Raw genomic sequence first — 15,788 nt, forward strand, 5'->3', positions numbered from 1 at the left:
TCCCTTGTCAAGGCTTTAGTTATAGATTCCAGTGTGCATGTGTGTGTCTATGTGCACGCGCAAACTCTCTTATGTTTTCTGGTCTTTACTTTCCCTTTTAATTTTTTCCCCTGTAGTAAATAATGAGCTGCCACCTGAAATCCGGCTTGCCAGTGGTCAGCTAATGGGTGATGACCTGTCCCTCCTTACTGCAGGAGAGCTGTCACCTTATATCAGTGACCCAGCGCTGAAGTTATTCCAGTGTGCTGTTTGCAACAAATTCACCTCTGACAGCTTGGAGGCCCTAAGTGTGCATGTGAGCAGTGAACGTTCTCTCCCTGAAGAGGAGTGGAGGGCTGTAATTGGAGACATATACCAATGCAAGCTGTGTAACTACAACACACAGCTCAAAGCCAACTTCCAGCTCCACTGCAAGACTGACAAACACATGCAGAAATATCAACTGGTGGCACATATTAAGGAAGGAGGAAAAACGAACGAGTGGAGGCTGAAGTGCATTGCCATTGGCAACCCAGTTCACCTGAAATGTAATGCTTGTGACTACTACACCAACAGTGTGGATAAATTGCGCTTACACACCACCAATCACAGGCATGAGGCAGCCTGGAGACTTTACAAGGTAAGGACCTACCAGTACTTTCAACTGCCAGTAAATTGTGGAAAATGATAGGGGAGAAAAGGAAAGGTTGATAGATCTGCAAATTTTTTTAAAAAGTAAGAAAAAATAGTCTGCCACCTCAAAAGTGGCATCTTGAAAATATTACGGTATCTCTTTGTTTATTTAATCAATCTTTACAGTTCTATTATCAGCACAATCCTTTGCATCCATATTCAGAAGTAAATCCTAATGAGTTACTTGAGTATTATCCCTAAATATGTGTACATAGAATTTAGGTGAAATTGTTAAATTAAAGACATCATGTACCTAATTAGTCCAATTGTAAACTACAAAAGCTTTCACATATTTGAAATGACAGTTGTTTGCTATTGTATATAAAAAAATACTACAGCTTCATGCTACGGATTAATCATAAATCATTTCAACCAAAGCCTGTGACTTCAGTATCTATTGAAAACGTACACCAGTGAACTATGTTTTTATTATAAGATTTACAAGTACGGTGTATTATCTTTTGTCTATTTCTTTTTCTAAGCCTTACCCCCCCCCCCAAAAAAAAAGAACCATTAAAAGGTGTGATGTAGAAAGTGTCAGCATAAAGGTAAATTCATTGTTTTGAAGCCTGGAAGAAAATGCTTTGACTCTGTCAGGGTGAATGAACCCAAGATACCATTAGGCTTCTAAATTTTAATTGTTGGATAATGTTTTTAGTAATGTTTTATTGGTTCACTTTATGGGGTTGTGCATATTCATTTCTGCATTCCAAATTTATCATTTGTCTAAGGTGTTTTTTATTTCTTTATCTGAACGTTTTGTTCAAAACATTTATCCAGTTCAGAATACTAAAAGATTGGCCATGTACAGAATCACTGTTTTGAGATAGGCAGCCATATAGCTAAATCTAAATAAGACATAAGGAAAATTGTACGTCTAATTTATAAAGTAGTACTAAATAATGCAAATATTGATATTTATCGACTAAATCAGTTGTTGAAAAATAATGTATGTTTTATCTCAAATCCTATTGTAAATTGCACACAAAATAAAATAGGTGAATAGTTCTGTAAGCAATTTTCTCCCCACAAAGGCTAGTAAAAAAAAACCTTAACTGTGCATAAATTATGATGTTAGACAGGTAGCTGAAACCAGGTTTTTAAAGTACAAAGGAATGAATATATTTTTTATTTGAATTTTATAAGGAAAAGCTGTCATTCCCACTTCTTTTCCTTTCTCTTCCTCCCTCTGTGCAAAAAATTCTTCTGAAAATATGTGGCCTTTAGCCTTTTGCTTAGTATCCGCATTCAGCCTTTTGTGTTGACCTGCTACTATTACATATGATGAAATTTATTTCCTTGGAGGCAGACTGTTAAACATATTGGTAACTGCTACTGCCTTCAACTTCTGATACAATAGAACTTTAGCTTTCCACTGGCCTTCAAACTCTGCAAGGGGGATGATTTCATAGAAAAGTTTCTAGATATCTAGAATCAGAAGACAAATTTACAGATATGGCACCTGATGCCATTTAATTTTTCAGTATGTGTTTAGAAATCTTTCTTAGTAATTACATGTTTTAGAAGCAAGTGGTTCTTTTCAAGAAAGAAGGCACCTCCATATTTATAAATGCTACTTTTAATTTACTTCCGTACCCATAATATTAAACATAACATCACTTTATCCATAATAAAGCTACAAAAAGTCTTGCAAGGCAGTCAAGTAGTTGTCACTCCCTTAAATGTAAACAATAAAAACATATAAGAAATTAAAAGTGTCATATTTTTGTACTTTTTGAAATTTGTAATTTAACTAGTTTATTTACAGAATAATAGAATAGAATAGAATAGAATAGAATAGAATAGAATAGAATAACAGAGTTGGAATGGACCTTGGAGGTCTTCTCTGCTTAGGCAGGAAACCCTATATTTAAGTAGCGAATATGAAGACAATCCTTAGAAAGTAACCTTTTAAATTACAATGGCATTGGAATATTTGTACTACAGCTATATATTGAGCTATCATATCATTAGGTTCTTATGTTTCATATCTTGCTTTTTTTTAAAAAATATCTTTCTCCTTCTCTAATTCAAAGCAGTGATCATATATAGAATAGATACAGAGCTAGTACAATTTAAAGTAACTTATAATTGTGTCCACTTTTGAATTATCAAAGGTTAGTTGACCTAGCATTTTCTATTTTGTGTCATTGCAAACTGTTAAGATCTAAATCTTTCATACATGGGTGCTGTATTTTGGTTATGTATGGATTTAATACTCATACAGAGAGTTTATTCAAAAAATAGAGGAAGTTTTTATTCAAAACTCTAATAATTTTACAGTATTGTCTATCAAAGCAATGAGATGATAGGAATAACATGTTTTTCTTTTGTGGCAGAGAAATGTTCTGCTTTCTGTGTAATTCCTGGAGTAAAACTCTGAAAGGGGATTTTGCAATTTTTAAAAATGAAAATGAAAGAAAATTCATTAAATACACAAGAGTAATACTGGTGTAGGGAGGGAGGATTAATTTTGTTGGTGGAAAGGTCTTGTCTTCTTCCTCTTAAATAAACAAATACAAACAAACAGATACTGAATACATAAAGTCATACTGTCATAGATTAATAGTTACATTTCCCTAGGATTTAATCAGTTAATTTAGAGCTTCCAAATTGTAAAATCATAAAATCATGCAAACCTTCATCAAAACTCTGAAATATTAGAACAGAATGCTATTTTTGCAATAGTTTTTCCCCAGTTCCTTAACTAAATTCTTCAATATCCCTTCTATTTTGGTTTATTTAAAAGTCCTAACTTGTGATCTGAAGTAAATAGGCCAATCTGATAATGAAGTGGACTGGCAAAGAAAATGTATTCTGCTGTCTAGCTAATACATTATTTTTTGTCAGTCTTAAAATATAGCAATAATAAAATGCATTTTTATTGAAGGAAAATAATTGGAATCCTCACAACTGTATTGCTATTAAATGGGTATTATAGAAAGGGCTTCTACCTACCTGGTCCAGCAGATCTGACAGGATAGATACACTCTGGTGATCCCCTTTCTTACACTAGTGGGTCCAAGTTCTCTTTCACAACATGTTCTCTGTCACAACACCTCTCCCCTCCCCCTCTCCCCAAGATTTGGATCAACCCTCTTGATATTTCAGCTGTTTTTACATAAGCTTTATAGGAGACCCAATATATTTGTTCATTTTATAAAAGTGGAACAAATTATGACATGCTTATTTGGTTTTTGTACCATATTTTACTATTTTAATGGGTTATATATATTATATATTTGCCATCTAGAGCTATGTACCTTAGATGCATGGCTGTATGCATTTCTAAGTGTATAAATTGCTTTGAGGAAACAAGCATCAAAACTGCTTGAATATGGATAAGGGATGATGTAAAAATGGAAGCTAATCAAGTATTAAAACATTTCTCTCTGTTGAATAAAAAGGTAATTTGTACAGTTAGTTGCCTAATATGACAAACCAATATTTAATCTCATTTGTAAAAAATATAGATTAAGGACAGTTACTTTGAAGTAGGTGCCATCAAAGTCAATGAGACTTGTGTAATACATAGATGACAGTACAATAGTAGATATTCTGCAGTGACAAGAATAAATAACAAAATTCAATATAATATAATAGATTCATAATACCATTAACATTAGCATTAGTTTTACCCTTAAGTTTTATTTATTTTTTAAAACTAGAAAAGTTGAGTGGCCTAATTCTAATTCAAGGTGAAAGGTTAGTTCTAAGGCATCATCTGCCTAAGAACTTAGCTTTTAACCAATGAATTTAATGAAAATCTGTTTTGCAGATGTTGTTTAATGTCTTTGGCAGAATTTGCCCTGCTTAAAGCTGAGACACAAACTAGTAAACTTTATTTTCATTTGACCAGAGCAACACCTTTTCTTTCATGTTTTATAGTAAAAAACATGTGGGCCATGATATCCTGGAAGAAAACTCAAAGCAAAAAGTGTTGATGATCTTTCCATCAGTATTTAGAAGCACACTATTTTTATGTCTATGGCTACTGGTAGCTGAGGGAACAAAGCTGTATTCATTGCTACTAAGCATGTTTTGCTTTGATCCTTTAGAGAGAATTTCAGCTAGAATTGTCCTTGAAAAATACTTGCTTCTCATTTGTCTAAGGCTGAATTAGAGCATTCCAAAACGATAATCAAGATCAAGCTAAATAAGTATTGGTTATTTATGAGAAAGTGTGCACTTGTATATGTATAGCAAAGCTGTGGTTTGTAAGCCATATGCCTTCCCAGCAGCTCCAATACAAGCAACTACTTGCTTGCCAAGAAAGTGAATGGAATTTATTAAAGGCCTTGTCTGTAATGCAGACCGCTGAACTTCTACGTGGCATATGGTATCATCCACCTGCACAGAAGCAGTAAGAAAGCTTATAACAGGCACACATATAATCTCTCGATCATATCATTTTTAATTGATTAACAAATGCTGATCAATTATGACCAGCATTATTCTTGCATGTTTTGATTACTTGGGTAATGAATAAAATGTAAATTTTGTGAGTTTAATGGGAAGCTATGAATTAAGAGTCCTAATTTTAATGGAGTAAATTTAAACGATAACACCATTGTATCGGCATAGAACTTAATGGTAATTTATGCATATAGAAATGCAAATTTTGAGATATGTGAAATGGCTCTTTGACCATATCAGGAATGTTTGGTCCTTTAAAAAAATATAACATATCATTTATTTATTATTTGTTAAAAGTATGTATAAATCACTAGCATAAGCTCCCCAGTTGGTAAGATTTCTCTGAGTTAATTTAGCATCACCATAGTAATAGAGAGTCAAATATATCACAGTATCAATCTTAGCCTAGGGAGAACTTATTCATCACAGAAGTCAGTTTTTGCTATACATACTTCCAAAACTATTAAATCTTTCTCCGCCTTTTAATCCCCCCAAGTCCAAAGGGAAGCAACATTTGCTTTCAAACTTTCTGGCCATGATATTCAGAATATTCAACTTAGTCTTCACTAGCTTTTACTAGGTTATCTCTTTCCCACCAATTATGCTTTATCCTCTGCAGTTTTAGAAATCCCTGAAATATGGTTCTCCTCCAAGTAATCTGTAATTATCATCACAAAGGGCCTTATTGATAAGCCAAGCTTGCATTTAATGACAACTTCTCTAACCATTTGCATATCGGTATTTTCAAAATAAAAATAAAAATTAGAAGGATGAAAAAAAAGAAATTAAAAACATTGACTTGAAATATCCCTAAATGGTATTGAAATCTGTCATGCTTCCAATTCAATGTATGTAATTCTGAAGAAAGTATGCTATATTGTCCATCTTCTGGCCTTGGTGACAACCAAGTAAATTGTCAACTTTGATTGAACTCTTTGAGTGGACTTTGGATATAAGAAGCAAAATATTGGTTCAGACATCAGCTGGAAACAATGCCATAAATTCATTTTATCTGAGGGAATCCAGATGATTCATTTAATTTTAATTATGCAAGCAATTAGAATTGCATAATATGCTAATGATATACATGGACACAAATGAGATAATAATGAGGCATACAATGACATGTTGTAAAGTAATACCAACAGCATATCTATGGATGCTATTGATACTCTTGAATCCCTTACAGGTGTCATTGTAAAAGCATTTCTGAAGATGATCCTAGAGAGCCATATATATATAAAAAAAGATTAGCATTAAGATCTTCAGGGCTTTATTAGTCAAAACCTGGATCTTGAATTGGGCTGAAAAACAAACTGGAAGTCAGGATATACAGTAAAATACAAAGCTGATAGTCCATTGCCAGACATTATTCTAGCTACCAAGTTTTGCAGTTGTAGTAATTTGAATAATTTCCAGTTTAGGGCAAATATAATTATTAAAATGGATCTAACTACATGATGGCAAGCTGCACTGTTTTGTAACCTTTTTTTTAAAGCTTTAATTTAGTACCTTTTTTCCCATCTGTTTTTATATCTTTGATTCATTCCTCTTGTTAAATGCAATATAATTGCATAATCCTCTCCTTAAGTGACATTCCCTTGGGTGATGCTGACCCTGTAATGTGTTTATTTTAAACAAAAGTTTACCATAATCCTTCATTTTGTCAACAAATTATTGCTACCAGCCTTAAAAGATTTCAATGTAAGTAGATTATAATAAAATGTTTAACATTACATACGGAAAGGCTGGAAGAACAAATGGAGCATTGACTGTATTTTAGGGGATAGATTTATAGTCAGTCTTTGGGTCACTTGGGGCTAAGAATTTTCATGGGCAACTGGTTGGCCTGTGAGCTAGCATCTTCAGCAGGAAATATAAATACCATTTGGCACCTGCCATTCAGTTCAACAACTAAAATTCCTTTGCCTTTGGAAGGAAGGAAGAATTTTAGCTCTTCAAGTCTGATTCAAAGCAGAAAGCTTAATTTCACAAATTTTGCATTCTGTCTTTAGTGAAGCAGAAGAATCTATCTGGCTTCCCTACGAATGTTTGCATATTTGTATTTTAAATTAGCCAAAGATATTGTATTAATTTATTGTTCCTTACTTATGAGTGCTACTACTAATTCCTTCAGTGACAACTTGCATTTTCTCATTATTCATATTATACCTAAAAGCATCAGAGTTAAAAAAAATGGATTTGGAAAAACATGTAAGAAATAATAAGGAAAAGCCATTCAAAGTATACCCAGTGATTGTTTTGCTTTATTTTATTTATTTATTTATTCAATTTTTATACCCTCCCAACTCAACCAAGTGACTTTGGATGTAAGGAACAAAATGTTGGTTCAGACATTAGCTGAAAATCAGAGCCAACATTCATTTTATTTGAGGGAACCAGATAATTCATTTAAATGTAATTATACAAGCAATTAAAATTAAAATTTATAATAAAATGTGATCAATATAGATTTAACAGAGCCTCATTGTTTCCATTTCAATAACATTTAAATTTTAAAATCAAATATCATAGATATGTGCAATTCCAGTTATTGAACTGTTGTTCTTATTTGCGTACAAATGAGCATGCAAAAGGAAATTGGAAAGTTTGAGTACATTTAAGCATCAAAACATGATTTTAAACATTTTTGTACTTGTTTAGATTAAACTTATTCTTTGCTTATTGTTTATATGCAGTTTCTGAAATATATTATTTCACCTATAAAAGAGGTTTAAGACATAATAATTTTAGTCTGAATGTAATTCTATTTATTATTTTATTTTTATATGACTTATAGAACTAAGAAATATTTTAATAGTCTGCTATTATATTGAAGTAGGTAGGTTTATTATTATCTGTTCACAACAATGTGAAGTCACAGCTTCAAGTTCTTTAGCTGGTGTTGGTCTTCATACACATTGAAGTTTTCCCAAGAACCACCAAGGCCGGTTCATGCCATAATCTTTCAGTTTCAGTTTTCAGATCTTGATACTTTGCTGTCTTTTCCAATTTTTTATCTTCTGGTATTGCCACATCAATTATCTACACTGAATTCTTTTCAACCACATTTGTCTAGTGTGTTATGAATCAAGATTTTATCCATTTGTATTGTGAAATACCACAATGTTTGCTCATTTTAACTACTTTTTCAACTGTATGATCTCAACATTTTTTCATTACTAGTACACAATATTTTTTACAGACGTTTCAGTGAATCATTTTGGCAACTGTGTTATTTATAATTAGTTTGTACAACCATTTTCCCAAGCCTAATGCAGTATATGATCTATTGCTTCTTCTGTTTTTTTGTACAATTTGCACTTTGCATGATTTGATGATCTTTCAATTTTGGTCCTCATTGGATTGATTCAAATAGCTTCCTCTTGTACAGCCAAAAGCAAGCCTTCAGTTTCTTTTTCTAATATTCCAGTTGTAAGTCATTTTGAGGTTTTATCTTTATCCACTTTCCCCTCAATCTTTTATATAAGTTAAGCATGTAATACTTTTCTTTGCCAGCATTCTCTTTGTGATTTTATTACACCATTTCAATATTCACACCTCTCCTGCACATCCAGTAAATTCCAAATTTTAATATGCATCAATGCTTGTTCTTGACTTTTTTTTATACAATCTACCAATGCATGTTTTTATTCTTTGACAATTTGTTTGACCTAAAGTCAAACTCTGCCTCCATTTCTGCAGAAGGTATAATCTATTAGTATCACTCACTACAGGATGTTATGCATAGTGAATAGTCATCAGTTTTCTTGTTTTCTAATCCGAACCCAATTGAGCTTGTGACCACTTAATAAATCCAACAGTGTATATAGTATTACAAATAGGACCTAGGTAACAGTGGCATGGAAGGGAGCTTCTACTGTTCAGTTTTGTCTTTAATAAATAATGCCTCCAAAGAAAATTGCTAATATTAGTGTATTTGTGCTTGAGGTTATTTAACTGTAAAATGTCCAGGTATTTGTCATCTGTTGCTTTAACCATTTTGCATTTCAATTCCATTAGCGTTTATGATTTTACCATTTTATTGCTATCGTAGCACATTTTTCTAGGCAAAAATACATTGTTGTATATGGGCTAAAATTTCTACTGTGTGTGTCAATGGTTGGATTTTAACTTTTTTAAAAAAACTATTTTATTCAAAAAATCAATATACAACACTCCAACAAATTAAAGACAAAACACAAAACAAACAAAACATTGAAAAGGGTGCATATGCACACATTATCTTGCCTAGTTGAATGCTGATTAAGACATTATTACAATATTAAGCCACCTTTTGTGAAACAGGCCCAGAAAAGATTAAACTACTAAATTTATTTCCAAATCATTGATCTATTATTCATATATACAATATTAATGGCAAAATAGTTAACAGTAGGTACAATAATAATTAAAAAGGCAAGATTAAAACTTCGAAACTATCTGTTAACAAACTGTTATTGTTATCAACTGATAGAAAATTTATCACAGCATCTTATCTAATCCAAATCTTCCCAAGAGATAACAGTAATTTGTCCTGGATCAAATATATACATTCCTTAATACAATATCTTATTTATATATAATTGTTGACTATATATAAGAAATTGAGTCTCTATTGCTGGTCTATCTTCCCAACAAAATCTAGATGAAAGTCGTTCCTTTTTTGAATGTGAAAAATCCATTCCCAATGTCTTTCAGTCCTCTTAAGAAAAAACAATTTGTCACGTTTCCATTCAGACAGAGTTCTGCTATTGTAAAAGAATGCAGGCTTGAACTTCAGAGAGAGACATGCAAATGGTTCAGTTAGTTCTACATCTGTATAGTCCAGTGGTCGGCAAGCCGCGGCTCGCGAGCCAAATGTGGCTCTTTACACATTTTAATGCGGCTCTTCTGTGTGCCGGGCGCCCGCACCCCTCCCTCCTCTCGGGCTTCGGAGGGAAGCTTCTTCAAAAGCCCGGGCGAGTGACAAGTCTCCCAGGCTGTAATTTGCCGAGCTGTACGCGCGCGCTTGTTTTCCATGGCGTGGAGCAGCGGCGACATTCTGGGCGGCGAGCGATGATTCCGGGGGCCATCAGTGGGGGGGCAGGGTCCCCCCTCGCGTTCCTCATCTTCCCGGATGGCCCCTGGAATCATCGCTTGCTGCGCAGAATCTCGCCGCTGCTCCACGCCGTGGAAAACAGGCGCGTGCGCACAGCTTGGAAAATTACAGCCTGGGAGACTTGTTGTCAATCGCCCGGGCTTTTGCAAAAGCTTCCCTCCGAAGCGTTCCGAGGGAGGGCTGTAAACTTCCCTCCGAAGTCTTGGGAAGTTCTGAGGAGCCCCCCAAGGCAAAACGCCGCTGCCAGGTAGCTAAAAGTACGTCTCTGATTCGTCTCTGTCAGTCTCTCTCTGATTCCCTCTCTCACTCCCTCTCTTTGTCTGTCTGTCTCATTCACACACACACACACTGTGGTCACCTTGTTGAGTGTTCCAATCACATTTGAAACACACTCAGCAAGGTGACCACAGTGTGTGTGTGTGTGTGTGTGTGTGTGTGTGAATGAGACAGACAGACAGAGAGGAACAGAGAGAGGGAGTGAGGGAGGGAATCAGAGAGAGACTGACAGACACACACACACACACACAGAGAGACAGAGAGGGGGAGGGAGGGAGAGAAAGATAGACAGACAGAGAGAGAGACACACACAGAGTGAGTGATTAAGTGAATGAGTGAGAGACAGACACACCCACATACACAGAGTGACAGAGAGAGAGGAAGGGAGGGGAGAGAGACAGAGGGAGAGACAGACACACACACACACACAGAGTGAGAGACAGACAGACACACACACACACAGAGTGACAGAGATGGGGGAAGGAGGAGAGAGAGAGAGAGATACAGAGAGAGAGACAGACAGATAGACACCCAGAGAAAATGACAGAGGGAGACAGAGAGGGAGGGAGGGAGAGAGATTCAAAGAGCCAGAGAGAGAGAGAGAGAAAGAAAAAGAAAAAAAGAAAGAAAGTGGGAGAGAGAGATGAAATTAAAATCAATAACATACAAACCTGACTTACTCAAACTATCCAAGGAAATGCAAGGCCAATGTTCACATTAGTGGTTGTGACTTTGTCAGTCATTGTCAGGATGTAATTTTCTCTACATTGTAAGGCAAATTTTACGGAATTTAACATTATCGATAAATAATATCGTTCTAAAGTTTTTGTTTTATTAGTTGTGTTATTTGTATCCTCCCGACCTATGTGGATACTTGCGTGCAGAATATTCTCAATAAAAACTTATTGAAACTAAAAACAGTGTACCATCCTATGTATTTTCGGTTTTAAAAATGCGGCTCTCCAAATAAATTTCAATCGTGGTTTTGGCGAGATTTGGCTCAGTTGAAAAAAAAGGTTGCCCACCACTGGTATAGTCCATATCTCTTTTTAGGATTTCCAACAGGTCTGCAGTTTTTCAATCACATTCCTTTTATGAATCTAACTTACCTAGAACTATATGCAGTCAGTGGTGGGTTCTGGCAGACACTACTGCTGGTTCGCTTGTGGGGGTGCTGTGCATGGGCGCACACACTTGATGCATGCTATGTGCACATGCATGCACTTGATACACACTGTGTGCACACACACTACAATAAAAATTGTTCTGCACATGTGCAGAAGCAAAAAAAACGAGAAGTGGTTTGGGGACGTGGCAGGCCTGGGTCATTGCCGGTTCCAGCGATCCAGGTCGCCAAACCACTGCCGGTTCAGCTGAACTGGTCCGAACCGGTAGGAACCCACCACTGCAAGCTCCTAAATATTTTACATAGCCATCATCGTTTCCTCAAACTTTTAAAATAAATTTTCAACTAAAAATGCATGTTACTTTTTCTGGAAATCGGACACCCTTGCTTGTCTGTAATCTGATGCATTGTTGCTCTATGAAATTTAGCCAAGAAGCAAAAAACATTGAAGCAGAAAAAAATAGATATTTTGATCCAAGATGAAAAGAATTTTTTTAAAATAGTAACCTCCAATTTTTTTGCAAATTAAAAAATTCAAAACCCCTGTGGTGAGAGTCCAGTATTAATATAAATCAAATAAAGGCACTTTTACCATCAAGGACATGCCATATTTCCTTACAGGAGAAAATGAAAGTTATTCAAAAGAACAGCATAAATCAAAGAGAAAAAGAAGAAGAAAAAACAGCTAGAGTCTAGCAGGGGGTTAAAATAAATCAGCATTCAGCCAGCTGGTCAACTTTTAAAAATAAAAAGCAGATTAAAGGCAGAAATTCAAAAAATGAAGTTAAAACCCAGGCATGCTTTAAAAATTGAACAGTTGAAAGGAAAATGGAGGTGCTTGGCTTTCTGACTACTCCCAAAGGGAACTGGAATCTTCAAGACTCTCCTTTCCAGATGGGTCCATGGCAGTAGAAAAGCCATTTTGGATAATTCTTAAGTGCTCCCATTGAAATCCAGGGAGTAGCACTGCTAGAGAACCAGCAAAATCAGCAAATCGTCACAAGAGGGAAAAAAAGCCTATTAGTGTTCAGTAACCATCTTGGGAAGCAGTCAACTGGATTTCAATTTCTGGTTTTCCATAAAACTTTGGATAATACACAGGAAACAATGTGATAATTTGGTATCATTTTTACCATTTGATAGCCAATATTTCTTTTCTTAAATATCACTGAAAGTAATTTTGTTTATTACTTTAAAATAGTACAAATAATAAGGGTGATAAAAATTCCTCTCCAATGTTGATCAGCCAATTTTTTTCTTTCCCAACCATCCATTTTGTATTTCAGTAATTTTTTTCTAAATAACATTTTAATGTTTTTCCTGAAACCGGTTGTTTTCAAACATTTGTTGATCCAACTATATAATAATAAATCAAACATCTTTTTATAATCAATCCAGAGGAGATGTAAACTGGTTTGGGAGGGTTTTTTTTCAATTCTCCAGAACCATTTTATCAATAAGAATGATCTTTTATATCTTTGTTTTTTCTTTCATTTCTTTTTGTTCTACTAGATGTTATTTTATTTTAAATAATCTTGGATGTTGTCCACTGTTATGCTTCTGAGTAATTTAACACATTGTAGGCAAGCATGTTATTGGCCTATAGGTTCCTGGCATGGCCCTTTCCCTGGGGCTTTTTGAACCAGGTTTTGTCAGTGATAAATCAGTAATTGATATCTTCTTTATGTAATATTTTGTTAAGCTGTTTAGGTATAATTGTAAGCTACTTAGATATTTGATCCCAAAGCTGTGCATTTGATAATTCCCTGGATCTATCTATTTTTTTATTCTTTTCCATTTTTAATATTTCTGCTGCTACTATTAACTTTTTTATTTGATTTTTACTAAATCCTTCTTTAAATTCATCTTTTATCCATCCAGCATTTTTATCAAGATATTTTTAAGTTCCCCATTTATCTTTCCAAACTAGATTATTTCCTTATGGCTTGGTTTTCTATTTTCAGAATTTTTATAGCTATTCATATTCTGGTAGAATTGCCTTTGGTCTGATTTAAATAGCTGATTTTGCTTAAATTTGATGATTCATGCCTCATAGTGTTCAGTTCAGTTGTTTGAGTTATTTGCAGTTTTATTTTTCCCCCAAAAAAGCTTCTTCAATTTTTCTGGAATTTTTTTTTCCAAAAATTAGATATCTTGATTTTTACATTTATCAATTTTTGTTCTTTCAATTTATTTTAATTCCGCATTTTTCGGAGTATAAGATACATTGGAGTATAAGACGCATCAAGATTTTGAAGAGGCAAATTTAAAAAATGTTTTTGCACTCTGCAGACCTCCCAAATACAGACTATTTTTCGTCAAAATTAGGGCATGCATAGCCTTTAGGGGCCTTGTAGAGTGCTCCTGGGAGCCAAGGGGGCAAAAAACGGCCTGTTTTCCGCTCATCCTTTCCCTCCGCAGCCCTCAGGAACACTGTATAAGCCTCCCAAAGTCTATGCATGGCCATTTTGGTGAAGGGGACGGGGTTTCAGGAGGCCAAAAATACTGTATTCAGTGTATAATTTTCAGCCTCTTTTTTAAGGGAAAAAGGTGTGTCTTATACTCTGAAAAATACGATACCCTGTATCTGATCTTAAGTTCTTTATTTCATAATAACGTTCATGCTCCAGTCTGATCTTCCACTTTGGAATTGAATATTATTTTGCTTTTGGTTTTCTAATTTCAATACCCAATTTTTCTATAACCACCACTGCACGACAACCTGATTGGTCTGTTCAGTAGATTTTTTTAAACCTTGCAAGCCCCTTATTCATAGCATTATAAGTACTGGCTATTTCTTGGGCACTGCTTTCAATGCTAGCAATCTTGGTCTTTTTATTGGTAATTCTGCACATGGCACCATTTCTCTTTTAATTTTTATTGTGTGTGTGGGGGTGCTAAGTCAGCTATTGTTTCATTGCTGGCTGCACTGGTTATGTTGTTATCAGTTCTTCTAAGTTATCATTTCTGTAATTCATATCAGCTGTTTTCTTTATAATTGCAATTGTGGTTATCTGAATTTCCTCTACTATTCTAGTATTGCTTTGGGGTCTTCCATTTTCCTTATTTTGTTGAACATTTTGCAGTTCTGCATCCTTGAATATTTTATTTCTGGTAATGAATCGCCTTCGATTGTATCTGTTCACAAGCCATAGCTGCCAGTTCTTTAGCTGGCCTTCATTTGCATCAAGTTCTTCATATGCTAGGATATTATAATATATTGTTGTATTATGTGTGCAGATCCAAGCAGTGTGACCTTTTGCAATTGACAAATGTAAGTTTTGTCAATGCAAATATTTTCTACATGCCAACAAATTTTTTTGGGGGGGTCCATTGTGCTGATATCAAGTGGCACCATCATAACTTGTTTATGCCATAAACTTTTAATTTTGATTTTCAGATCTTGGTACTTTGTGATCATCTCCAATTCTTTCCCTTCTAGTCTGCTATCTTCTGCTATTGCCACATCAATAAGCCAAACTTTCTTCTTTTTAACCACAATTATAATTGGTGTGTTATTTGTATTCAGAAATCCCAAAATACTTTAACATGTTTATTTTCTATTACTTTTTCATTTGTATGTTCCCACCAAGTTTTCATTACTGGCACATGGCCATTTTTATAAATATTTCAATGAATCATTTTGGCAACATTGTTATGTCGGTTATAATCAGTTTGCGTGATCTTGCATGAATTCAGTTTATGATCTATTGTTTCTTCTGCTTCTTTGCAAAATGTGCACTTTGATAATTTTTCAGTTCTAGCCTTGATTGCATTATTATGATTTGTTTCTCATTGAGCCAGATGTTTAGATTGGAGTTGGCATTTTAATCCACTTATCAAGTCCTTCCCAAGAACCTGGAATAGGCAGATGTTGTTGTTTCATGGTATTAAAGGTATTGTTGTTTCATGGTATTAAAGGTATTGTTGCAGGATGTAATTTGTTCAAAGTACAGCTGCCTTTAGCAATTGACTGGTGGTAAGTGAGAACAATTAATCAGTGGAACAGCTTGCCTCCAGAAGTTGTGAATGCCCCAACACTGGAAGTCTTTAAGAAGATGTTGGATAGCTATTTGTCTGAAACGGTATAGGGTTTCCTGCCTAGGCAGGGGGTTGGACTAGAAGACCTCCAAGGTCCCTTCCAACTCTACTATTGTATTGTATTGTATTATTGTATAACTTTATTAATGCCAATGG

The 15,788-nt window shown here is 34.7% G+C and overlaps 1 protein-coding gene across 11 annotated transcripts in view; it reads left to right on the top strand.

The window, feature by feature from the left end:
• ZFHX4 (zinc finger homeobox 4) overlaps nucleotides 1-15,788 on the top strand; it is a 155,569-nt gene that overhangs the window by 28,031 nt on the left and 111,750 nt on the right. For all 11 annotated transcript variants that reach the window (XM_081951574.1, XM_081951584.1, XM_081951575.1 and 8 more), the window contains one exon: nucleotides 117-619. In XM_081951574.1, coding sequence (XP_081807700.1) covers nucleotides 117-619 — 503 coding nt within the window. The remainder of the gene's footprint in view (nucleotides 1-116; nucleotides 620-15,788) is intronic.

Source organism: Natrix helvetica (assembly GCF_964273705.1).
Source record: "Natrix helvetica genome assembly, chromosome: 4".
Classification (NCBI taxonomy): Eukaryota; Metazoa; Chordata; class Lepidosauria; order Squamata; family Natricidae; genus Natrix; species Natrix helvetica.